The sequence below is a fragment of the Colossoma macropomum genome, unplaced genomic scaffold (assembly GCF_904425465.1).
Source record: "Colossoma macropomum unplaced genomic scaffold, Colossoma_macropomum, whole genome shotgun sequence".
NCBI classification, from domain to species: Eukaryota; Metazoa; Chordata; class Actinopteri; order Characiformes; family Serrasalmidae; genus Colossoma; species Colossoma macropomum.
In genome coordinates, this window is record NW_023494796.1 from 4,800,871 (window position 1) to 4,827,593 (window position 26,723).

General features: G+C 38.4%; 1 protein-coding gene across 1 annotated transcript; it reads right to left on the reverse strand.

Moving 5' to 3' along the window:
• Positions 1-49: 49 nt before the first annotated feature.
• Positions 50-20,493, reverse strand: LOC118817005 (NACHT, LRR and PYD domains-containing protein 12-like). Its single transcript, XM_036583647.1, has 11 exons — positions 20,361-20,493; positions 19,707-19,796; positions 19,318-19,402; positions 19,080-19,181; positions 14,856-16,817; positions 9,643-9,816; positions 8,814-8,987; positions 8,344-8,517; positions 7,026-7,199; positions 2,381-2,427; positions 50-2,182 (listed from the first exon to the last, which is right to left on the reverse strand). Exons 3-11 carry the CDS (start codon positions 19,362-19,364, stop codon positions 1,644-1,646), a joined length of 3,393 nt encoding a protein of 1,130 aa, XP_036439540.1. The 5' UTR covers positions 19,365-19,402; positions 19,707-19,796; positions 20,361-20,493; the 3' UTR covers positions 50-1,643.
• Positions 20,494-26,723: the final 6,230 nt, after the last annotated feature.

Genomic DNA, 26,723 nt, shown 5'->3' on the forward strand with positions numbered 1-26,723 from the left:
TTAATTTGTAAATATTGTATCTTTGGTTGTGTTTTCATAAATGTATTAAAACAATTAGACAAAGATCTTTTTCCTCAGTACATTTAATTTAAAATGCCAATTGTTTCTCTTGTAAAAAATAGCAGTTTAATATCAGATGAAAAGATGTGAAGCTTCCTTCAGCTTTTTGTATTTTGTGAGTCACTCACAGGAACCACAGCACTAAATACACTGAAAGTTGTTAAGATTTTTTTATAAATACAAATCAAGTATATATACAATATATTGTTGACGTTTTTACATTTGAGGCAGCATAAAATACCTTTAACAAAATGTACTTGCACGTTGTAAACTTCAGACAGTCGCCTACACAGAAACCAACCTCACTCCCATTGATCTGCTCATACTTTGGTCTACCAGGTGAGCTACGAGACTCCACTTTTTTTATAAACTGACTGTTGACCATTAAATAATGACATCAGTGGTAAAATCCTTGTCTGACATCATTAGAATTACACAATTTAATTTTTTTTTTTGCTTAATTTGAATGATTGACAGGTTATTCATGTTGTGACTTTTGGTCCTTTATGTCTGATCTGCTTCTAAAGTGCTTTATTTGGTGTGGCAGATTTTCTCACTTGGGTCTATAAATAGGTATAACAAAGGAATTTGATAGACATGAAATATTCTGTCTCTGTACAGTCAGAGAGTCTTTGAAAAAGACAAAAAAGACAAAAATCTGCAAAATAACCGTGTTTCTCTGCAGAACTTTAATGCTGTTGTTTTATTGAAGGTGTGTGATTATAATAATTTAAGAAAAATGTGTAAAATACGTTTTTATCTGTAAAACATTTATTGAAAATTTCTGTAAATGTATTGTTTTTGTGCTTTTTTGAATTTTAATATTTTACTGTAATTGCTGCCAGTCATTAGAGCATTTTTTAAGATTCTTTTTTTTACAGTGCAGAGATGAACAGGCCTGTATCATCATACACAGTAGAGGAAATGATGCCTGTTTCCACAGCAGAATCTCTGTCTACGTACCGAGTAGAGTATTGGATTACTGTCCACAGGGAGTAAATAAGTAAATAAGTACAGCAAAGCAGTACTTTAACATTACTCATTAATGTGTCAATCAGCACTGTTTTAGAGTAATGACCCCAACACCCCAAGGGCTACTACACTAAAATACCTGAATTTTATTAATTTTACTGCATTTGGAACTCTACAGAAATATATTCAGGGTATATACATCACTGTAAAAAAATTTCAGCCCTCTAAACACAGTGTTAAAACCATTTGTCTCACCAGCGAGTGTAATTTAATGTCTACATACCATTAGAATAAATTCAAATAAACATAATTGTAGTAAAAAGTATCAGGATATACGTGTGTGTGTGTGTGATAAATGTGTATGTTTCTGCAACAGTGAATTTGAAATGTCATATTTAAACCCATGGTCTTGTATTTTTCTTCCGTTTAGTGAATCTTTTTCTGTACTCACATTTTAGAAAAAACTCTTTTTTTTATTATTTATTTTGAATAATTTAACCACTGAAAGGTTTAATTTCCCTCATATTTACAGTCTGAGATCAATCTGATAAACAACAAACACTTTTTTACCAACCTGCTCTCTCTCTCTCTCTCTCTCTCTCTGTTAGAGGTTATTCTATCTCACACAGACTCACTGAGGAATCAGATTCAATATAGCATCCAGCGTAGAGTGGCTCAGTGAATGTGGTGGTGAATGTGTGTAGGTGGGTCAGTGTGTGTGTGTCAGGGGAGATGGTGTAGAAGGACAGAGTGCCGGACCCCCAGTCCAGATACACTCCTACTCTGTTAGAGGAGATGAAGGCAGGTAGGATAGTTTCCTGATTATTGTGTCTGACGGAGTAACTGTTCTCAGAGCAGTTCAGACTCCAGGACTGTGGATTAGATCCAAACACACAATCACCGCTGATTCCTTTCCTCCTGATTCCTTTGTATGATACTGATATGCCAGCTTCATCTCCGCTCAACTGAACCTCCCAGTAACAGCGTCCAGTCAGACTCTCCACACTCAGAACCTGAGCATAGTACTCAAATCTCTCTGGATGATCTGGATACAGCTGACTATTACACATAGCCTCCACCTTTCTGTTCCTCTCAGACAGAGAGAGAGAACTTTGTGCTGTGTTTGGGTCCAGAGTGAGATCACACCCATCTGTGTACACACACACACACACACACACACACACACACACACACACACACACACATTAGAGGAGATGTAAACAGAGAATTTTAGAACAGTTTGTGTGCATGTGTAAGATGTGTGTATTTTGTGAATAGCGTGTGTATGAGTGTGCATGAGGATGTGTGTGTGCTGGTGCATAGCGTGTAAAGTGTGTGTGTGTGTTACATTTCTTCAGTCCTGGTTTCATCCTGATCTTCCCTCCATGATCCACCCTGAAGAACAAACACAGAGTTATACATTTATTAAACTTCAGATTAGATCAAAACAAAAATAAAGAATAAAACAGATCATTATGGTATAAACACCCTTAAGACCTTACAGTCCAGATAAAACTAAAATAAAATACAGATAAAATAGATTACATACATTAATGAAGTGAATCAACATTAGATATTAAGCATATTTTAGCTTCACTACCAGTTTACAGAACACTACTGCTCCAAATCACCATCTTCACATTAATACAGTGAACCAACATTAGATATTTAAGTGCTTTAGTTCCACTACCAGTTCACACAAAGCTATCTAATTATTTAGCTTAGTTACACATCTCAGTAATTTACTGTGATGATTTATATACGTGGACTGATGTTCTACAGTTCATTTATTTTTAGTTAAATTATTAACATACATCATTTATAAACATAAATAAACACATCAACAACTACAAGAATTTTTCTATATTCGTACATTTGCACTGATTTGTTCATAGAAGTTAATAGTTATTGCATGATTTATTAAAGTTACAACTCCATTTCCAAAAAAGTTGGGACACTTCATTTAACTCAATAAATCATTTAAACCCTATATTTCCTTGAAAATAGTATAAAGTCAACATATCAAATGTTGAAACTGAGAAATTTTATTTGCCCATTTTGAATTTGATGCCAACATGTTCCCAAAAAGTTGGGACGGGGGCAACAAAAGGCTGGTAAAATTGTGTAATGCTAAAATCACCTGGTGGTTGATTGGCCAGGTCAGTAACATGATTGGGTATTAAAAGAGCATCTCAGAGAGGCGGAGTCTTTCAGAAGTAGAGATGAGGAGGGGTTCACCACTCTGTGAAAGACTGCGCGATCAAATAGTGCAACAATTCAAGAATAACGTTTCTCAACATAAAATAGTAAAGAACTTTTGCTTTTCATCATCTACGGTACATAATAACATTAAAAGATTCAGAGAATTTGGAGAAATCTCTGTATGTAAGGGACAAGGCCAAAAACCTGTATTTGCTGGCCGTGATCTTTGGGCCCTCAGACAGCACTGCATTAAAAACAGATGATTCTGTAGAGGAAATCAATAGCCAGTATTCATGATGGTATAGGGGTGCATTTGTGCACATGGCATGGGTGACATGCACATCTGTGAAGGCACCACTGATGTTGAATGATATATACATGTTTTGGCAACATATGCTGCCATCCAGACGATGTCTTTTTTAAAATAGGCCTTGCTTAATTCAGCAAGACAATGTCAAACCACATCTACATGTATTATAGCAGCATTGCTCTGTATTAGTCCAGGTGCTAAACTGTCCTGCCTGCTGTCCAGACCTGTCACCACTGATAACATTTGGCACATTATTGAATGAAAAATAGGACAAATGAGCCTGCAAAGGGTGGAGCAGCTGAAATTCTATATCAAGAATGGAAAACATTTCACTGATAACAACAGCAATTGGTCTCCTCAGTTCCGAAATGCTTACAGAATGTTGTTAAAAGAAGAGATGAAACACAGTGGTAAACTTTTTTGGAATGTGTTTTTGGCATCAAATTCAAAATGGGCAGAACATTTTCAAAAAACAATACAATTTCTCAGTTTGAACATTTGATATGTTGTCTTTGTAGTATTGTCCTTTAAAAATATGGCTTACATGGTTTGCATATCATTGCATTGTATTTTGATTTACACTCTGCAGTGTCCCAACTGTTTTTGGAAATGGGGTTGTATTATAAAGTGTTACTCCTTTTAGTTTAATCTGAAAAACCATGTTGAAACCTACATACTCTCTCTTTCTCTACTTCTCTCTGTTCCTCTATGCTTGTCTCTCTGATTCTCTTGCTCTTTGGTCCTCCCTGATTACTGAAAAGGTTTACATTAAAAATATGTTGTAAAATTATGTCTATACTCAAACTCCAGCTAACAGGACCATCAGCTGCTCATTTAGCTAATCAGACATCATACTGCCTGATGTATCTACTGATTTCTATGTTGTAGTTAACACTGATATTTTGCCATCAATAAGTCAGTTAACAGTAAACTTTGTCATGCTGTTCGTAGTGTTATGACTACGTAACAAAAGTTTGAACTAATGTTAATTTAATTAATTTGATAGCTAATATGGCAAATATAGCATAATATAGCTAAAATTACTACTGCAGCGGGGCTTTATTTATTTTAGCTAGCAATGTTACAAAAGATCCAAATAAAAAAGCAAATTATGCGGTGTGCACTTTACAAGAATAATCTATTAATTATGCTTAAACATTAATTAAACATTCATTTTTTTCATAGTGATGTTGTATGTTAGTCTGCAATATATGTGCTCAATACCTGAACATTTCAAGAAATTAATTTCACTCTGGGTAGTATTAGCATCTTGTACAGACACAAATATAGCAGGAAGTTAAAGGAATAGTTTGGTGAAAAATTGTATTAGAGAATGTTGTATTAATTACACCACATGGAGTGAGTAATTGAAGACAGCTTTGATATGTGAAGTGTGCTTCTTTAGTCACGCTAGGCTAGCATTTTAAATATCAATCAAAAAACTATATAAACAAGTTAAAAAATAGTAGATCAGCAGAGAGAGACATTATACAATCATTTAAGCTAAAACTGTACTCGTTATCTGTAAATACAATATCTGCATAACATGCCACTTTGTAGTGCTGTAGTAGTTCAACCTGTACACCTCACTTAAGGTACAACACAGAGCCGTGTCATCTGCAAAAATTCTCAGGTGACATGGCCATTGTGGGGTGCATGAGGAATGGACAGGAGGAGGAATACAGGAAGCTGGTGAAGAACTTTGTTGACTGGTGTAAGCTGAACCAGCTGGAGCTAAACATCAGTAAGACCAAGGAGATGGTGCTGGACTTTAGGAAGTCCAAACCTGCCTTGTCACCAGTCACCACTGATGGAGCAGACGTGGAGGTGGTGGGGACCTACAAGTATCTGGGTGTGCATTTGGACAACAAGCTGAACTGGAGCCATAACACTCTAGCGGTGTACAAGAGAGGCCAAAGCCTTTTCAACTTCCTGAGGAGGCTGAGGTCTTTTGGTGTGTGCACTAAGCTCCTATGGACATTCTACCAGTCTGTTGTAGTGAGTGCTTTGTTCTATGCTGTTGTGTTCTGGGGCAGCAGTATTAGCAACAGCGCCTCACATCCCCTGCGTGCTACACTGGATAAACTCATTCAGTGGCCGACTGTTACAGCAGTGCTGTGTGAGATCTTGCTTACCCACTGAATTAAGGCTCTACAAAAAGTCTTCTTACTGCAGAGATGGAACTGATCTTCTGCTGTCTGAACTGTGCTGAACCACATCACTGCATCACCTCTCCTGTTAATACACACTGTGCAATTTATCATAACTGCTACTATAATGACACTCTCACTGCACCCTTTACACTGTAATATTGCTGCAACTCCTAGTTATGTCTATACTCATTGTGCTTTTAGACTACTCTCTTATACTTTAACCTATGTCTTTTCATTACTGCCTAACTTATGCATATTTTTATTTTCTGCATAGTACATGTAAGTTTATTTGTACAATTATGTCTTGCTACTGAAACACTGCAATTTTCTTTCACGATCAATAAAACTCTATCTATCTATCTATTATTCTATTTTATAACTGGCCCAGTGAGAGATGTATGCCAAAACATTACTACACTGTTATTTACATGTTTGTTAGCATAGCTAAAGCTTCATAACTGTAAGACAGTTTGCTAGAAGCTGCATCTAGAATAACATAATGCTACGAAAATTAGGTTTTACATTAAATTTTGTGTAAACAGTAAACAGAACAAAGAAATCTAGGTGCAGTAAAGTAAATATAGTATCACCGATTCCCTAATGATGCAGAAAATTTTTTTTTCTGCCGTTGCTCTCCATTTTGTGCTTGCTAAGCTACTGTCATGTTGTATGCAGCTACTGCCTTGAATGCTGATTTGTTCAAGCGCTGACACACATAGCAGAATGATACCAAATAATGTACCGAGGTAAAAGTCTTTCAGGTTACTCACAGTGCCTGCCCACCATTCACCCTTTCACCTTTACAGTAAAGTTTATTTTTATTTTTATAGACCAATGAAAGTCGTGTTCTAAACCACATCAATGTATGCACTAAACAAATGTGATTTGGATGCATTTTGAGTGGGCTGACATACATTTTTGGGCATATATTTAATGTTGATGAGTTTGGTGATAGAGTCCAGTGTTTATTAGCAACATTAGCCTAACTCCCATTGTAAACTAAAGAAGAACATGTCAGGTACCAAACATGTTTTGGATGATCAAATGCATCTTGGGTAAGTGATAAATTATGTTAATTTGACTTTTCACCAAACTATTCCTGTAAGTGTGTGGCGAAAACTGCCCTGAGGTCAGCTGACAATCAGTCACTGCTGACTGGGTAGTCTTCTCACTGTTTTCACACTGAATCTCATAAAACCCTTCCCAAACTACCAAGCTCTGGACCTCAGTGTCATATTCAAAGGAACAACAATTCAAAAGACAAACACATCAGCAATGTGTATATTTACAGTCAGTCTGTGTATATAGACAGTAAGTCAGTAACTCACTGTAGTTTCTCAAGTGCACAGTCTGGATCCTTCAGTAGCTCAGATAGCAACTTCACTCCAGACTCTCCAGGATTATTATAGGTCAGATCCAACTCTCTCATGTGGGAGGGGTTTGATTTCAGAGCTGAAGCCAGCAAAGAACAGCCTTCATCTGTAACCATACAACCAGATAATCTGCAGAAAGGAAGGAACAAGAGGGACAGATGACATTTAGGCACAGCAACAGCCAGCTGCAGTAACACAGCAAGCACCAAATTTTGTGAAATATACTCTGATGTCAAACAGAACAGAACAGAACAAAAACACAATAAACTGACTCAACATCTGCACACTACTAATTACAACATGTTAACAGTTTCATTCCTATTCAGAGCTCCAGGACATATGATTAGGTAGACATTTTGAGAAGAAACAAGCAAAAACTATTTTTCTCTACAAAGTGATGATACAGACAAATAGAAATGCAGGAACTTACATAAACACTGTTAAAGTCAATTGAATTTGAGTCCAAAGGAAAAATTACCTGTGACCTTACCATAGGATCCAATGTCGGAGATGTTATATCTTAGATTACAACATCTAAGTAAACCAGAGACATTTTTTAATCAAGTGCTGTTGACTGATGAATAATGAAAAGTGGAACTTAATGGCCACCAGTGTTGAGGTAGTTATTCAAAATACATTAAAGTTGCTAATTATGTATCTTAACATTAAATATGATTACATTATTTATTAGTTCCTGGGAAAAGTAATCACACTGTATTTTATTTTGTACTTTTTTCATCTTTCTAGTTTACCTCATGGCAGCTTTGAAACCTGCAGTTCCACAGTTTGTATCGATCCCAGGGTGACCATGAGTTTCTGTTTTTAGGAGAATGCTTTAAGTTCATTTCCTTATATATAACCCAAATATGCCTAAGCTTTAGATTCTGATTCATGACTGCACATTTTCCTGCAGGATTTTGTGGTTTTAAAAATCAGAATTCATGATTCTGTCAATTATGAATTTAGCCACCCAGGCCCTGAAGCAGCAAACCATGCCCACACCATCACACTACCACTTCCATGTTTCATGTTCTTATTATGGAATGTTGGCTTAGTTTTACACCAGATGTAATTAGACCACTGTCTTCCAAAATGTTCCAAAGCAGCTAAAGAAACACCATTTCATGTTAATCATTCATCATTCAGATGCCCCTGAAAAATGCTGTTAGGCCAGGGCTGTTCACAGTTTACACAGCCTAATTACATATCTGTTTTTGAGAGTGTCAGAGTTGATTATTATTTCAAATCCGGAATTAATTCTCAGGAAGTTCACCTGAGTTTTTGCAGTTTACAGTGTAAGTTCTGCAGTCCAGCAGAGAGAAGCTCCACTCCTGAATCCTGCAGGTCATTGTTGCTGAGGTCCAGCTCTTTCAGGGATGTGTTTGCTGATTGTAGAGCTGATCCCAGATCTTCAGAAGCTTTCTCACCAAGGCTACAGATGTATAATCTGCAAACAGGCATTACAAAGTACTGAAAGGATTTCTGAATGAACTAACAGAAAGAAAAATCATATTTAGATAACATACTACAGTTTTTTATATTGCAGGTATGATCAGATTGAGTGAAACAATTCTAATATCCTTGAAAATCCTAAATAATGTAAATAAATAAGACAGAATATAAAAGTAAAATAAATAAAATCACAATCAATCTTATTAATTCTGTTATTTTATGTTCAAAGTGTATTGTACTTTATCATCTTAAAATTATTTTAATTCAGGAATTAATTTTCTGGAAGTTTACCTGAGTTTCTCCAGTTTACAGTGTGTGTTCTTCAGTCCATCAGAGAGCAGCTCCACTCCTGAATCCTGCAAGTCATTGTTACCGAGGTCTAGCTCTTTCAGACAAGTGTTTGCTGATTGTAGAACTGATGATATATTTTCACAGGAGATTGTGGTGAGACTACAGCCAGCTAGTCTGTAAAAGTCCAAGTAAATGCAGTACATGATATAATCATGGTAACTTTAATACAATTACTTTTCTCTCTGTGTTCTATTTTGTCTTTACATTCATAAAGAAGTACAATAGATATTCATAGCCTCATAATTAATCTGTCATTCTGTTTAAAACAGCAAGCTACCTGTTTAGTGACACAGAAAATTAATTGCCACAACAATCCAGCAAGTATGTGATACAGTTAAATTTCCAACAGATCATACAATATTACTGAAAGAAACATTTCTGAATAGATTAAAAGAATAAAAACAATATTCTGTCATTTTGACAGCACATTATACGTCAAGAATGTCAAAAACTAGGGAACTTCCAGGCCAAAGTCCTGCAGAGATGAACATTTACCCTTGTCTAATGCTCTGGATTCAGTTCATGAAGGCTTTGTTAATTAGCTGATTAGCTTAAACAGGTGTGTTTAATGTGTTTTTTGCCTGTGAGAACATTCTATTACACAATGTAATTTTATATTTCAAGCATGGCCAGATAAAATGATTCAGCAGAATTCTAAAAAATCTGAAATTAATATTAAATATTATACATAATACTGTTATTGTGAGGGTGAAATTTATTATGGTTGTCTTTTATTTTTAAATGAAAAATTAAATCATAGAAAGTTCACCTGAGTATCTCCAGTACACAGTGTAAACTCTTCAGTCCAGCAGAGAGCAGTTCCACCCCTGAGTCCTGCAGGTCATTATTACTGAGATCCAGCTCTTTCAGAGGAGAGATCACGGATTGTAGCGTTGCACAGAGAGTGTCACAGCAGTCCTTTGTGATATGACAGCCATTTAGTCTGCAAAAAAACAGCACAGCAGCAGAAAGAGACTAAGCAGAAATCAGAACATAATATTTCAGCTCTGCAGCCTTGCCACTGACTGCCATTCAACCCCAAAGCATAAACAGATCCACCCCCATGCTAAACAGTTGGCAAAGTGTTTGTAATTGAAATGTTACTTCATTTTCACTCCAAACAAAATTATGGTGATAATGGTGAGTTCAGTTTTTATCTTTTATCTAGCCCAGTATTTGATCAAAAATCTTCTGCTTTATCTAACTGTTGTGTTACAATGAAAATTACAAACAGTTTTTATATATCTTTTATAGTCATCTCTTGCTTTGTAAGAATCAATAATATTTAGCTTCAAATCCACATAGGTTTATATTGTTACATAATTTATAATAAAGTATGCAAAGAAACAGATGGACTACATGTAATTACAGAACTACAAAGTGCACCTATATAGTAAGTGGAGCTGATAAAATGGACCATGAGCATAGAAACAAAGAGGTTGTCATAATGTTGTGCCTGATCAGTGTGTAACACACCATAGACACAAACACCACAAACATGAAATGCCAAACCAAAAAAAAGAACGAGTAGTGTCGCAAAGGCAAGTGCTAAATACCATTCTACATTAGCCACCATTAGGCACATTAGGCACCAAACATTGAGCAGAGCATTAGGGAAGCATTACACGATAGCAGACCAACCATCTGAACCAACAACAGGCAGCCAGGAACCTGATGAATGTGATCCAACGTAGTTTCAGCTAAAAAGGTGCAGGAAATTGGCAGCAGAAGTGGTGTAGTTGCAGTTAAAAATGAGCAAAAATTACAGTCCAATGAGAAGCAGCAGCACCAACACGCACAAGTGTACTCTAAACTGTAAACTGAAAGCAGGGTTCGACAGGGTTCGGCCAAGGCCAGTAAAAAAGTATGTTGGTCAGGTTAATTCGCCAGTCACTGTCCCATTCAGGCCAGTGACAGTCGCAGTGGTTCATTAAAAGTACCACTGCTAGGTAGAGCGCGTCCTTTGCAGCGTCCTCAAACCTGAAGCGAACTTGTTACCATTTATGGTTGCCATCGTTGCAGTGTCCATGTGATATAAGCTCTCATGCAAGCACCTATAGAGCTGAACCTGCTCAGCAGATCTCCCTTTAAATTCATTAATTCTGAATGAAGCACCGCACATGGTGAGCAACATGTTTGGAGGTTCACAGCCATGTGCAATGACAGCACTTGGGTCATTTTTGGTGTTTGCCACTTACAATGCATCAACTATACACCTTGCTGTCCTCTGCTGTGCCAAATGATATGGTCTATTAATAATTTATAACTACAGCAGCATCATAATCTTTTCTTTGCCTCTCTCGTTGTTTGCCAGCTTTGCTAAAAAGTGATTTTTGGCTCTTGTTTTCAAGCCAGTAAAAATAAACAAGGGTCCAGTAAAACTCAGATTTACTGGCCTGGGGAGCCAGTGGGGGAAAAATGTTATGTTGAACCCTGTGAAAAAAATTTAAATTATGCTCTGGAATTGTCTACATCTCAGATGGATTAGAGCCTATTGAATCAAATAACCTCTTAGATTCCCATTACACTAGTGGATTGCCTGAAAGAACACATTTATATTGTAGTTCTATCAATTTTTTCAATATTGAGCTCCAAAGTTTGTACATTTCAAACAGCAAAATTGATGTGTAACATCTCTTTCAAACATGAACATTTACATCAAATTGCAGGTGCATAGGTCCTCTTAGACAGAAATACTATGTTCTCAAATGGAAATAACAGATAAAAAAAATTCAACATTTATGCTTCCCAGTAACTTCACAATAACAGACCTGGACAAATTGCATATATTTTTGAAAAGATTTAAAACACAGCCTATGCCACAAACTTTTTAAAGAATCTCTGCAAATATTAATGTACAGTTACTTTCCACTTGATTAACATTAAACATAGGCAAAGTAAAATAATTATGGAATGTGTAAATGTTTGGGCACCATATTAAGTCAGTACTTACTAACATCTCTTTTGAAAAATATCACAGCTTGCAAACACATTTTATCCAGCTAGAAGTCTTTATTCGTATTTTCTGTTCATATTTCTCAATTTTACCCATTCTTCCTTGCCGAACACTTCTAGTTCTGCTGTGATATTCATGATCTGTCTTCCTGCACTGCATGTTTAAGATCTACCCACAAATTTTCAAAGACATTTTCAATGAAGATTTTGGATCACTGTCCTGTTCTTGAAGCTAGAACCAGCCTCTTTTCAGCTTCTATTTCATGACTGACTGTGGCATATTTGCTTCCAAATTTACTGATATTCAATGGGATCCATTCTTCCATGGACTGCGCAGTATTTTCTGTGGTACCGGCTGCCACACAATGCCAAAGCATACTAGATCCACCTGTATGTGTAACTGTTATCCAGCTGTAGTTAAAATAGTTTCTGCAAAGGCTGTTAACTTTATTTCACTTCAAAAATCAACAAAATATGTACAGACCTAATTCCAAAAATGTTGTCACAGTATGCGAAATTTGGATAAAAAGAGAAAGCAGTGCTTTGTAAATTCACTTTGACCTACCTTTAAATAAAAGCAGTACAAAAACAAATCCATCATGTTCTGTATGTATAAGCTCATTCTAAAATTGATGCCTGTAATATGTTCCAAAAAGTTTGAATGATTCAGACGCTCACAGATGAAAAAAGAGAAAAAGGCTTTACTTGTAAAATCATGATCCAAAATTGTAGTCGAAAAACAGGCATAGATCAAATTCAAAAAAGACAGAAAATACAAGCAAACAAACATGACCAGGCAAACAGAGTCCAAAGGCCAAAGGCAAAGAGGGCATAGTCCAAAACACAGAAAGGTAGTCAGGATCCAGAAAAATGCAATACCTCACAATGACCGGGCTTTATACTACTCTAACTAGGCAAACAAAGACAAGAACAGGTGCAACAGAGTAGTATTCAGGGGAAGCTGAACGGTGATTGGTGCAGGGTGGAAGGTCATGAGTCACATGATCTCCCAGAGATTCTGGGAGATGGAGTCCATTGAGGTGTCAGGGCTGGAGGTCGTGACAGTCCACCACTTTGCCCAAAATGCATCAGTAAATAGTGCAACTGTTTAAAAACAGGATTTTAACCTCTGTAGTGTGTAATATTATGAAAAAATCCATATCCAAAAGTCCAGAAAAATCTCCTTGCTTAAAAAGCAAGGCCAAAAACCTGCTGCATATTTTACAACAGCATGGCTGCATGATAAGAGAGTGTAGGAGTTAGACTGGCTTCCCTGTCTCTTATTGAAATGTGTGGTTCTGAGTTTTGTCACAATATTGGATTTATAAACTTTGATACGACAGTTTAAAAAGTTGTGATATTTTCGATACCACAATATCAATGATAAAGTTTGCGACATTCTCCAATGTTTTCTTATTTGGGATTTGTGTATGGGTAAAAACAGATGCTACACACACTCAAGAGCACAAATGTGCGAACAATTCTGCGATTTAAGAACACGTTTTTAATCTGATATAGACTTTTCCTTATTAAATTTCTCAAGAAAAATTTAAGAAACATTCAGGAATATATTGGTGAATGGTGCCCAATGACTGTTTACACCAAATGTATTTTTTAAATGATAGCTAATAAAAGGTGCATACAGACTTCAAGGCTTTAAGTCATCAGGTTAAATTCCAGGTTAGCTTAGACCTACAGTAAAGATGTTAAGTCTTATCTACCAAGGGCCAGTGTAGTTGTAGGTTTTCAATCCACCTAAGCAGCAGTACCCTTTAACTCAAGCCAATAGGACACCCCTGTTCTCTCCTTTGATTAGACAGTGGTTACTCTAAGTTTAAATTGGCTAGCTGAGAAATTCTGCTTTATGAAATATCCCCTTGATCAGATGTCTGAAGTAGAACAAAGGAGGACATCAGTTGTGCTTCTGTTTGGTGGACATGAAAACCTGCAGCCAATGTCCAGGTAATATATGTTAATATATGTCTTTGCTGTAATTAATTTACCAAAGAGTGGTTGGGTAGGCTGGGAATTTGGAGGCTAAAATAACAATGCAGCACTATTAGTTTCATTCTTTTTTCTCTTCCACACTGATGTGTGATGTAGATCTGCAGTGTGATTACTGCTGGTCTAGTGCGGTCTGTCCATTTCTCTGTGAAAACTGTTGTACAGAATAACCACTGCAAATTATTTTTGTGGTTCTGTCTCATTCAACACAACTACTACACCTACCCCAAAACCGATTCTACTTGTTGCTTCTTCTGCGTAGTCTCAAACATCTGATCAGGTAGTATTTCATAAAGCAGATTTTCTCAATAAGCTAAGAAACTTATACCCAAAGTAGTCAATAAATCTGACTGAACTCTCTATGTAATAAAGAGTAAATGGTGTTGAATAAGTATAAAACATCTATGTTTTCATTAATAATGTTCATTCACTGTAACAGCTTGTAAGTCCTCCATAGTGGTTGAGACGTGTATAATTGAGATTGTTAGTTTCTGTTTCAGAGTACTAATGTGTATGAAGTTTCATAAGTTTGTTTTGAAACACATTATGCAGGTTAGAAAATAATAGCTGACACATGTGAAAGACTGAACTATGTAGTACTGAATTGTGGAGGTAGACTGTTTTTTATCATTTTTGATATCCGAATTCGGATTCGAATTTTCCCATTCCACCTTAAATGGTGCAGCAGTTACATGCTGGTGAACATGAATCTGAAGTCACCTTCCTATCTGAATAGGGCTGGAGGGGGGTTGGTCTTGACCTGGTCCTGGGTGAGGGGATGTGGGGTCCAGCACACCTCTGCTGAAAAAAATTCTGGAGGAAACACTGTGCCACTACAAACAGTATATTATTCAGTCCCAATAAACTGGCCAAGCAGTGTACCTGGACCACTTTATAATAACTAAAACTACAATAATTAAAACTATTTTTAATTGTCTAACTGATGATCAAATCTGCTCAACCCTAATCAATCATTAATAATCAAATATTAGTCTGTGGTATTAATGTAGATATAACACTCACCGAGCTTTCCTGCATACAGTCAGAGCTGGGATCAGTCTCCTATAACCCTCCTTTGATGTGTTGTATTTCTTCAGGTCCAGCTCATCCAGAACCTCCTCAGAGTTCACTAGCATATAGGCTAGTGCTGAACACTGTCCAGGAGAGAGTTTCACCTCTAAGTGTCTGTCTGATTTTAGATACTCCTGAAGCTCTCTGGAGAGAGACCGGTCATTCATTTCAGACAGACAGAGGAACAGATTGATGCATCTCTCAGTGGAGACGATGAATCTCTCAGTGGAGGTGGGATATTGATGATGATGATCATCATCATCATCATCATCATCATCATCATAATCATCATAATCATCAAAATCATCAAAATCATAATCATTTCTTTTGATTAAACTCTTGATGTGCTCTCTGGTTTCAGCTGAGCTGTTCTGTGTTGGTGTCAGTAGACCCTGTAGGAGTCTCTGATTGGACTCCAGTGAGATGCCCACCAGGAAACGGAGGAAAAGATCCAGGTGACCATTTTGACTTTCTACAGCTTTATCCACTGCTCCCTTCAGAACCTCATCCAGAGAAACATTCTCAGCCCACTCTCTGTTCAGTGGTTTAAATGTCTGCAGTTCCTCCATGTTCTTGTTCTCGTAGCACAGAAACACATAAACAGCAGCCAGGAACTCCTGAAAGCTCAGATGAACAAAGCAGTAGACCTTCCTCTGGTGCAGCACACATTCCTTCCTAAAGAACTCAGTGAAAATCCCAGAAAACACTGAGGCCTCAGTGACATCAATGCTGCTCTCTCTCAGGTCCTCTTCATAGAACATCAAATTGCCCTTCATCAGCTGTTTGAAAGCCAGTTCAGCCAGTTTCAGAAGAATGGTTCTATTGGACTCCAGCAGGTTCTTTGGGTCTCTCTCACATTTCTCCTCATACTTCTCGTTCTTAATGTTGGTCTGAGTGATCAGGAAGTATGAGTACATTTCAGTCAGAGTTTTAGGGATTTCTGTATGACGCTGTTTCATGACTTGCTGAAGAACAGTGGCTGAGATCCAGCAGAAGACTGGAATGTGGCACATGATGTGGAGGCTCCTCACTGTCTTAATGTGTGAGTTGATTCTCTGGGCTTGGTTTTCATCACTGATCCTCTTCCTGAAGTACTCCTCCTTCTGTGGGTCACTGAATCCCTGAATTTCTGTCACACGGTTGATGTATTTTGGAGGGATCTGATTGGCTGCTGCTGGTCGGGAGGTTATCCAGATCAGAGCAGAGGGAAGCAGCTCTCCTTTGATGAGGTTTGTCATCAACACTCCCACTGATGATGTCATGGTGATGTCAGATACTTTCTCACACTGTTCAAAGTTCAGTGGAATTCTGCTTTCATCCAGACCATCAAATACAAACACAGCTTTGATCTGATCATAAATCTCTGGGTCCAGATCTTTGAGCTCAGGATGGAAGTCACAAAGAAGTCCATGAAGACTGTATTGATCATCTTTAATCAGGTTCAGCTCCCGGAACGGAAGCACAAACATGAACCCTACATCTTGATTGGCTTTTCCTTCGGCCCAGTCTAGAATGAACTTCTGCACAGAGACAGATTTTCCAATTCCAGCGATGCCTTTAGTCAGAACAGCTCTGAGCTCTGGCTCTTTTGGTCTGTTATCTCCTTTTCTTTCTCTGTGTCTTTGAGCTTTACTTATCACAGCTCTGATGTCAGGACCTTGTAAAGCTTTAAAGATATCTAAGCAGTTGACTGAAGAGTCTTGTAAGTGTTTCCTGGGTGTTTTCTCCATCTGTAGAACCTCATGTTCTTCATTCACTCCTTCACTCTCTCCCTCTATAATGTAGAGCTGTGTGTAAATCCTGTTCAGGAGGGTTTTATTCTCTTCTGCTTTGATTCCCTCAAATAATTTCTCATACTTGTTCTTCATGCTGGTTTTGTGTCTATGAAGGACATCATCCACTGTGTAACGCTGGCTAATAGGAGTCAAAGACAATAAGAAGCATCAATAATTAAAAAATAAAAATTAAATTTCTGATCATTTACTAATTTAATAATACTAATTTAGTTAATGCTGAGGTGCACACACTGCTGAAGGCCCATGACTCAGCCTTTAGGGTGGGTGACAAAGTGGCCCTAAGAACAGAGAGGGCCAAACTGTCACAAGATATCAGAAAGGCGAAGCACATACACAATCAGAGAATCCATGGACACTTCCAAAATACCGGTGACATGCTGCACATGTGGCAGGACATTCAGGCCCTCAGAAACTAAAGGAAAACATCTCCCTCCTGTGACAGAAATGCCACCCCTTCACCCAGCGACCAGATACTGTGACAGTCCACTGCTCACGTGAGAAAAACTGCGCAGAGTTAGCATACAGAGGAGGTGCAGCGACTGACAGACTGGTGCAAAGTCAACAGTCTATATCTGAATGTGGACAAGACAGAATAGGTGGTTGTTGACTCCAGGAGAACACAGAGTGACCACTCTTTACTCACCATCAACAACTCCTCTGTGGAAATCACCTGGACCCTGAACACCAACTTTATAGCTAGGAAAGCCCAGCACCTCTATTTGGACGTTAAGGAAAGCTCCTCTCCCACCCACCATCCTTACCACCTTCTACAGAGGAGCTATAGAAAGCATCCGAAAAGCCAAAAGCATTTTGACTGACCCCACACACCCCTCACACAAACTGTTCTCTTTTCTGCCATATTGAAGAAGGTACCGCAGCATTCGGGCCCTCACAGCCAGACTGGGCAACAGTTTCTTTCCACAAGCCATCAGATTCCTCGACTGAATTGAAGGACACCCACATGGACCCACACACACATATACATAACAATATGAGACCAACTCACTCTCCACTTCCTGCAGTTCTAGATTATGTCTGTGGCACTGTATTTAAATATAAAATATTGCATTTCACTAAAATACTTCACTTAATATAATCTATATATCTGACTGTGCATTTTGCATGTTTTATTTCCTTAGCAATATCTGACTTGCATTCTTAAAAATGTTGGCTGCTAGAATTGCTGTAACAAACAAATATTGTATTCCACTGTTGCTTTGGTTGCCACATCAGTGACTGCTATGCTCATATATGCTAGGCTATCTACTAAGCTGCTAATATGTCATATTATGTTACATCCTCCTTTGCACAGCTCCACATACTCTCAGTACCATGTACTGCCTGTGTTCTGTTCTATTTATTGTAAGTGTTTCATATTTATTTATTGTACTGTATTGTCTGCACTGTGTATACTGTATTGTTTTGCACTTGTTTTCCTGTGTGGTCCTGGAGGAATGGTGTTTCGTTTTACTGCATAGTTGTATATAGCTGAAATGACAATAAAGCCTTTTGAACTTGAAATTTAGGTATAAACATGAGTTAAATAATGCTATCACTCCCTTTCTTTACATTAAGATGAAGCCACCAATGTATAAAAAGCTTTACAAACCACAAACACTTTACTTACATTGAGCAAAAGAACATACTATTTCCAACAAGGGGAAATAGGAAGGAACATGTTTACATACTCCATACAACTAGGGGTTGATACTGCCCTCTAGAAACTGGGCATGTAATTTCCTCAGTGGCAATGACTACATATAGTCATAAACTTCTTTTTTTAACAGACACAGTAAATCTTTATAACCCATCTTTTCCTCCAAAAAACTCATATAATCTGTAGATTTTTTCTGCTCTTCTTTTCAATTTGGCCCTCATTTCTGAAAGCCAGATTTGCGATTTTCGGTGGAATTTTCATATGAATTAAAAACAAAAGCACTTGTTCTCAACTTACACAGAAAGCAGAGAGATGGAAGACAGTTTTACTGTCGATGCTGTATCTAAAACTTCTTTTAATTATCTTCTAATAAATTATTTCAAATAAAGTGTTTCAATAAAGAATCTTCCAGTAAGCTTAAAAGTCACTGCCTTACAGTACCCCTGAATATATAAATTCAGAAGATAAATAATTGTCCTTAATGTTTCACTCTTTGTGGAGTTCACAGCAATAAATGTTCAGGCATGGACCATCGCTCTTCTTACACACAGGTCTGGAAACTGGAGAAACTGCTCTTTGGGTTTCGGTCCTGTTAATATGAAATATGTGAAAAACTCCAGCTTTTACAAACTACAACAATCTACAACATGTAGGACAGAGCTCAGAAATATGTTTACAGTGCTTCACTCTCAGAACTGTTGTTTACTTGTAGCAGTTATTTACCCTGTTTCAGTGGTTCCTTTCCTTCTACTGCTGAATCCTTCCATGGACCGGTACCTCTTCTCAGACACACAGTTGGGTTCTGAAGATCCTGCACGCTTCCCTCTGAGAAAAGTTCATCCACAGTGAGATTTAAGTGCTGAGTAATTATATCCTTTACTAAGACTCATTTATTCTGATCATAAGTCATGATTTCCTTTTTCTTGTTAATCAGGTTAAGAGCTGATATAAAGATACTCACTTTGAATCAGAGGTTCTTCCTCCACTGCTGGAGTGATGAAGCTCCATCACTGAGGTTTTACTCTTCACACTGCAGATGCTGCTCTCTGTGAACAGATCATTAATGTAACATGAAAAAGTACCTGGTTAATAAATATAACTGATACAACTTGTTACATATGAAACTAAAATGTTATTATACAGATGACCTGAGCTTTAAATAAACTGTATTTACTGATGGAATCTCAGTATAAATCAGTTGAACTGATCACCTCTATAATCATGATAATCATGATCAATAATGTTACTGTCTCTCTCTGATCAGTTCATTATTAATAAACTTAATAAGCCTCAGGTGAGGCTGGAAGTGAGGAACACTTCACTGCACCATTCATGCTGTAAACTCTCTACCTCAGTAGAACCATCCTTCTCTCTGGATCTTCACTGACTCCTCATGGACTCTTAGCTGAGATCAGGTGAGTCTGATCTCTCTGAATCAGACTGAAACAGAACAATGGAAGATGATGATATTGGAGTCATATGTGAAGAAAACGATTAATATACACTGTGGAGTGTAAATTGTATAAACAGTAAGATTTGACAGTTTATCATGGTAAAAGTTCATTAAAGTACTTTTTTAATTTTAAATGCTTATTTATTAATATTCTACATACAAGGGGTTACACGTCAGCAGAGCTGAGCACGGACAAACGAGTCATCCACAGCTCAACTACAGCATAAACAACAAACGAGTCACCCAGTTGTTAGCAATAAGCTGTTAGCCGTTAGCATCTTTTACCCAGAATAGAAGTCTTTAAGAAGCTCATTCTGAACTATTTATAACCAAAATGTGGTGATTTCCATAAATTAAAGGTTCTCCTCACAGAAAGAAGCTCTGAGGCTCTAAAAGCTTAGCTTAGCTTAGCTTAGCTTCAGTTATCTGACTTTATCAAACAGAGCCTTTCAGCAGAACCTAAAACAGAACCCAGCAGCTGTTCCTCTCAGATCAGTGTGGTTCTCCTTGTTCTCCTCAGTGAACTGTGAGTGTTGATCTTCAGTAATTACCTCTGAGCTTTTCTCTGTTTATGATCTCTTCTCTGAACAGACGCGGCTCCACTTTCACCTTCACTCTAAACTGTTTTGATCTGGTTCACCCGGGCGCGCGCACCAGCCAACGCCCAGCAGCGCTGAACTACAGAAAGAGAAAAGGTTCAAAACACGTTTGTAGGGCCACGTGTGTTCATCCAATCGGACATGAGCAGCACAGACAGTATTGATCAGTTCGACTGATTACTGTTTAGTGGGATTAAAATAATGTATTTCACTGAATCTCAATGATGCTGTTTACCTGTGTTATTTTACCATCGCCATAAAAAAATTAATAAACAAATACACAGATAGATAGATACATAGATAGATAGGTAGATAGATAGATAGATAGATAGATAGATAGAATGGCAGATTCTGTGGACAATATAAATTTATAAAGACTGCACATTCAAGAATTTTTGAAAGGTGAGAAAGGAGTGATACCGGTCTGTAGTTGTTGACATCAGAGCTGTCAAGCATGGGCTTCTTCAGGATGGGAAGTACTCTTGCAGTCTTGAAAGTTGATGGAAGTCACAAACATTTTTTTTCCTACAGTTGCTATGTTCCATGCTTCAGGATCTTGTTTTTATATGATTTCTTCTTTGCATTTTAGAGTTTTAACTTGCATCTGTGGATGCAGTGATGAACAATTTTCAGTGTTTTTCAGAAGTGTTTCTGAGTCCATGCAGTGATTTCCACTACAGAATCATGTCTGTTTTTAATGCAGTGCCGTCTGAGGGCCCAAAGATCACGGCCAGCAAATACTGGTTTTTGGCCTTGTCCCTTACATACAGAGATTTCTCCAGATTCTCTGAATCTTTTAATGATATTATGTACCATAGATGATGAAAAGCAAAAGTTCTTTGCTATTTTATGTTGAGAAAAGTTATTCTTGAATTGTTGCACTATTTGTTTGTCCAGTCTTTCACAGAGTGGTGAACCCCTCCTCATCCTTACTTCTGAAACACTCATTAGTTAACCACCAGGTGTTTTTTTAGCATTACACAACTTTACCAGCCTTTTGCTGCCCCCACCCCAACTTTTTTGGAATGTGTTGATGGCATCAAATTCAAAATGAGCATATATTTTCAACATTTGATTTATTGATTTATTGTCTTTGTACTATTTTTAATGAAATACAGGGTTTAAATGCACATCATTACATTTTTTTTTTATTTACATTTTGCTCAGCATCCCAACTTTTTTGAAAATGGGGTTGTATTTGTAGGCTGTCATATTAATTGGTCAAATTATGTTTTCATTTCACATGTATGAATTAAAAAATAGTAATGGATGGTAATGTCTCATTAACACCTATAGGCTTATACACACTCAGACACACATGGTACAGTATGTAATGCTATGCTATGAGGACAATTTAGCTACTTCCTAACAAGTATTAGGACACAGTTAGCATCACACTAACTAACCTGGGGTTTTGGTACTGTTATCTATAAAAACGCTACCTAGCTATGTCGCTAGATAACTGATGGCTTTATGCTTTCCTGAGTTTAGGAACTACTAGTTACGTTAGCTATCATCATAATAGCCTCACTGCTCCGGAGCAAATCTTAAAAAAAGCAACATTCACACACCACACATGTCTTTGGCGTTCTTTAGCATGTGGAAGTTCTCATTTAGATAGCGTGTAATTAAACAATGTGCAAATATTAATAGTTACATGCATATTTCCCATCTACAAACGTTCCAATTTGGCAGTGCCTGTGAGCTACAAGCATTAGGGCAGGAGTTTCCAGCAGGGTTCATGTACTGCAAGGCCCCCGTACTGCAAAGGTTAGCGTTTTTCTTTTCCTAACACTCTGAATTCACTTTATGAAGACGTCTTTAAATAGCTGATGAGTTGAATCAGGTGTCTTTGATGAGAAGGAGGAACACTAACGTTAAACTACAAAGGAGGAACCTGCTTTGGAGTGACCGCTCGGTGAACATTGGTTATTTAGACGCAAATGCTGAGAACTTAAAATGAAATATTGTTTTATTAAAGAGGCCCCAGATTTTTGTTTTAGACAGGCACTTTTCACTGTCACTCCCTTTTTGTACATTTCAGTCTTTTGTCCTTAAAAGGGGAATTCCACCATTTTTTCTAAACTTATAAATATTTTGTTCTCAAGACAATAATTCAAATGGTTTGACATGGAATGATTAATTGTAGAGAAACATAGAGTCAGATTTCTTTACAGTGGTGATGATAAGAACCAGGGGTTGCCATGACTACAACACAAATATGTTTTATTTACTATTCAAAAATGTAAGAAATGGTTTTCTTTGTCCCTTTCTCTGATCCCACCTTAACTTCCCTTTATCTAGATGTTCTCCGTCGGAGCTCCGGGAGTGCGCTAGAACAAAAGACACACTCAGGCGCACTGATGTTCAGAGACACACTCATTTATCATGTAAGGATATAATACTGTGCAATGTAATTACAGTTTATTTAATTAGATATAGATATAGAAATCCCCAACCTTTGATTCATATAACCCAGCAATATAGTTAAAAGTACACAGTTGTTAGATATATTGTTTATGAATCCAGAACCTTTAGCCAACTGTGTTTTGCACACAGGGGAATTAGACCTCTGCATTTAACCCATCCGTGTGGTGAAACACCCACATAAATGCACACTAGTAAACACACACTAGAAGGCAGTGAGCACACTTGCCTGGAGCGGTGGGCAGCCCTATCTACGGCGCCCGGGGAGCAGTTGGGGGTTGGGTGCCTTGCTCAAGGGCACTTCAGTTACGTACTGTCAGAATAACAACCCTCTAGGCTGGGTCAGTTTTACCCAATGCTGTGTTTGTTGAATATTGACCCAGCACAGGGTTATGAAAATGACCCAAATTGGGTCAATTTCCACCCAACCTTTTTTTTAGAGTGTAAGGCTTTAATCCTAATGTTTCTAGTGGCCTTTTTAGCATGGATTCGATGTAAGATTTCAGATAACAGAGGGATTTCTGTTCAACCAGGAATTACTCCAGACACCATGACATTTTGCTTTTTTTTTACCAGTTTCTCATTTGAGTTTTCTGTTACACCTTAAATCATACAGGTTCCAGAATGTAACTGCTGAACCATTTAACGTGGAAGAGATTCAAATGAAAAGCTGGTGAGGTGGTCAGTGTGTTCAGCTGAAGCTGCAGTAGAACTCTAATTAACAAACCAAATTCTTAAAGCATGTTTTCATTCTAGAATCAAACTTAGTATCATCTTTTTTCTAAGCTGGTTATCCTCCTGGGTTGTGGGGGGTGCTGGAGCCTATCCCAACAGTCAATGGCCGGAAGGCGATATTTCATTACGACAGTTTCATATTTATTGCCAAATACAGCACTGTACCTCACAGTCTCATGCTCTATGAAATTTCAGATGACGTAACTGAGGCTGCATCTGTAACTGAGGCTTCTATGTTTGATATACTGCACTAATGAACACACTTCTAAACATGGCGCTCTATTTTATTACACACTAGTTAGTGCTGTGGTTAACTAGTGAGGCTCAACACGACGATACCAGATTCAATTCAATTCAATTCAACTTTATTGTCATTATACTGAAACAGGGTTGTACAGTACAACGAAACACTTTTAGGCTAGATCTCCAGTGCAATTACAGACAACATAGTGCAAGACAGAACATAGTGCAAGACAGGACATAGTGCAGGGACATAGAACAATAAATACAGAAAATAAATACAACTTACAGCGCTTACCGATCTCTAGCAGCGTTTCTCTGTCGTAGACGATGCTCGGTCTGCACATCTTGTACAGGCAGTTCAGTAGACAAACAAATAAAACAGAAATATAAACAAAAAGTTGCACGTAGCAGTAGCGCTAGCCAGCTGCAGCCGTCGCCTGGCGCTGCCGGAACACTAGTGCACAAATCCTGAGATCACTGATACTCACTGCTCTCTGGATTTGGATTATATTATCAATAAATTTGTCCAAAAAATTAAGTTATCATGATGACTGCTGATACATACCTCTAGATGCTAATCCCCAGGCGCTGTGGATAGGGCTGCCCACCGCTCTGGGCAAGTGTGCTCACTGCCCCCTAGTGTGTGTGTTCACTAGTGTGTATGTGGTGTTTCACTGCACAGATGGGTTAAATGCAGAGGTGAAATTTCCCCATTGTGGGACTAATAAGGGTCACTTAAACTTAATAATGTAACTGCCTCGGGCTATTTGCTAACTGTCATTAGCAAAAAACAGGATGCCTATCCAGGTGGAGTGTTTTTAATAGCAGATGATTTCAACCAAGCAAATTTCAAGGCAATGCTCCCCAAATTCTATCAACATGTCCAGTGTCCCATGAGGGAAAAGACATATTGGACCATGCATATAGCAACCTCAAACATAGGTTCAAGGCATCACCTCTCCCACATCTGTATTGGTCTGACCACATCTCTCTGTTTCTGATTCCAACATACAGACCACTTATTAACATGGTCAAACTAACTGTGAGAGACATTCAAGTGTGGCCAGAGGGAGCTTCTGAGCAGCTCCAGGACTGCTTCAGTAGCACTGATTGGACTATAATTGAAGAAGATCACATTGATACCCACACAGCTTCTGTACTGTTTTATATAATAAACTGCTTGGACCTCACCAAAACAAAACAAATCCATGTCATTCCCAACAACAAGCCATAGATGACAAGGGATGTTCAGCTCCTTTTAAGGGCCCGCAACAAGGCTTTTCACAACAGCTGTATAGTGCAGCCAGATCAGACCTGAAGAGGGGAATCAGAGATGCCAAAGCAGCCTACAAGCAAAAGATTGAGAGCCACTCTGACAGCTCAAATTCCCGCTGTGCATGGCAAGGTATACGTCACATAACCAACCAAAACAATAATACCAACCCAGCCACCAAAAGCAGCAGTTTCTTACTGACAGAACAGCTCAACCGCTTTTTTGGCCACCATGAGAAAGTGAGACCAGAGACTGCCATGGCCACCACTCTTGCTCCAGGTCCAACAGCCAGGTGACGTCATATGCACACTCTGGAAGATCAACATGGGGAAAGCAGCTGGCCCAAATGGTGTCTCAGGACGGGTTCTCAGAGACTCTGCCGCAGGACTAGCTGAGGTATTTACAAATACATTGAACCAATCCTTATCACAGTGCACTGTCCCTACCTGCCTAAAATCATCCACCATAGTGCCAGTTCCAAAGCAGGCTACAGTAACCTGCCTGATTGATTACAGGCCAGTAATCATTAACACCAGTAATCATGAAGTGTCTGAACAGATTGCCTCAAGTACATCAAGGCTGCTCTCCCACCTACACTAGGCCTGCTCTCCCACCTACACTAGGCCTTTAACAATATGCATACAGACCCGACAGTTCTACGGATGATGCCATTTCCACTGTCCTCCACACTGTACTGCCCCACCTGGAACAGCGAATAAGTTATAAACACTGAGTCCACTCACTGTCCACTCTATTAGACATTCCTACCTTGTTGGTCCACCTTGTAGATGTAAAGTCAGAGACGATAACCCCACAAGACGCTGTTGGCTTGAAATTTTTGGTTGGTGGACTATTCTCAGTCCAGCAGTGACACTGAGGTGTTTAAAACTCCAGCAGCACTGCTGTGTCCGATCCACTCAGACCAGCACAACACACACTAACACACCACCACCACGTCAGTTACTGCAGTGCTGAGATTGATCCACCACCCAAATAGTACCTGCTCTGTGAGGGTCCATGGGGGTCCTGACCACTGAGGAACAGGGTAAAAGGGGGATAAGTGTGCAGAGATACAGATGGACTACAGTCTGTAATTGTAGAACTACAAAGTGCACCTATATAATAGGTGGAGCTGATAAAATGGACAACGAGCGTAGAAACAAGAAGGTGTTCATAATGTTATGCCTGATTGGTGTACATATATGTATATATTTTGAGCATCATTTCAGGTAGTGCATCTGAATTTCATGGTAGATAAACATGCAATGACATTAAAAGTAAATAAATATAATCTAATCTAAACAAACTGGGATGGCCAGAGGGGTGACCAAGCTTCACTCAAGTGTGGCACTGGCCACCCTGAGCCACCCCTTGGCTCTGCCCCGACCAGAACCATGTCTGAGTGTTTGCGTGACACAAAGGGACTCCTGTGTGACTCCTGTGCAGGCTTAGTGTGAGCTGCATGGAAAGGGTAGTGTTGCTGCATGATCAAAGCTGGGAGACGATAAAATGTACCCACCAGGGGGGACTGCAGGATCAAAGCTGGGACACAATGAAAGTACTAGCCACACCCAACAATGATTACTGCCCGGTCTGCTAAATTTAAACATCACTTAAATAGAACCTGTCTGGTGATG

Excerpts from the sequence above, each read along its gene's own strand:
- LOC118817005 (XM_036583647.1), bottom strand. The coding sequence starts at position 19,364 with ATGGAGCTTCATCACTCCAGCAGTGGAGGAAGAACCTCTGATTCAAA. Across the intron at positions 2,428-7,025 it reads TGTGCACTTGAGAAACTACA|GGTGGATCATGGAGGGAAGA; the intron begins GTGAGTTACTGA and ends TTTGTTCTTCAG. Across the intron at positions 2,183-2,380 it reads GAAACCAGGACTGAAGAAAT|ATGGGTGTGATCTCACTCTG; the intron begins GTAACACACACA and ends GTGTGTACACAG.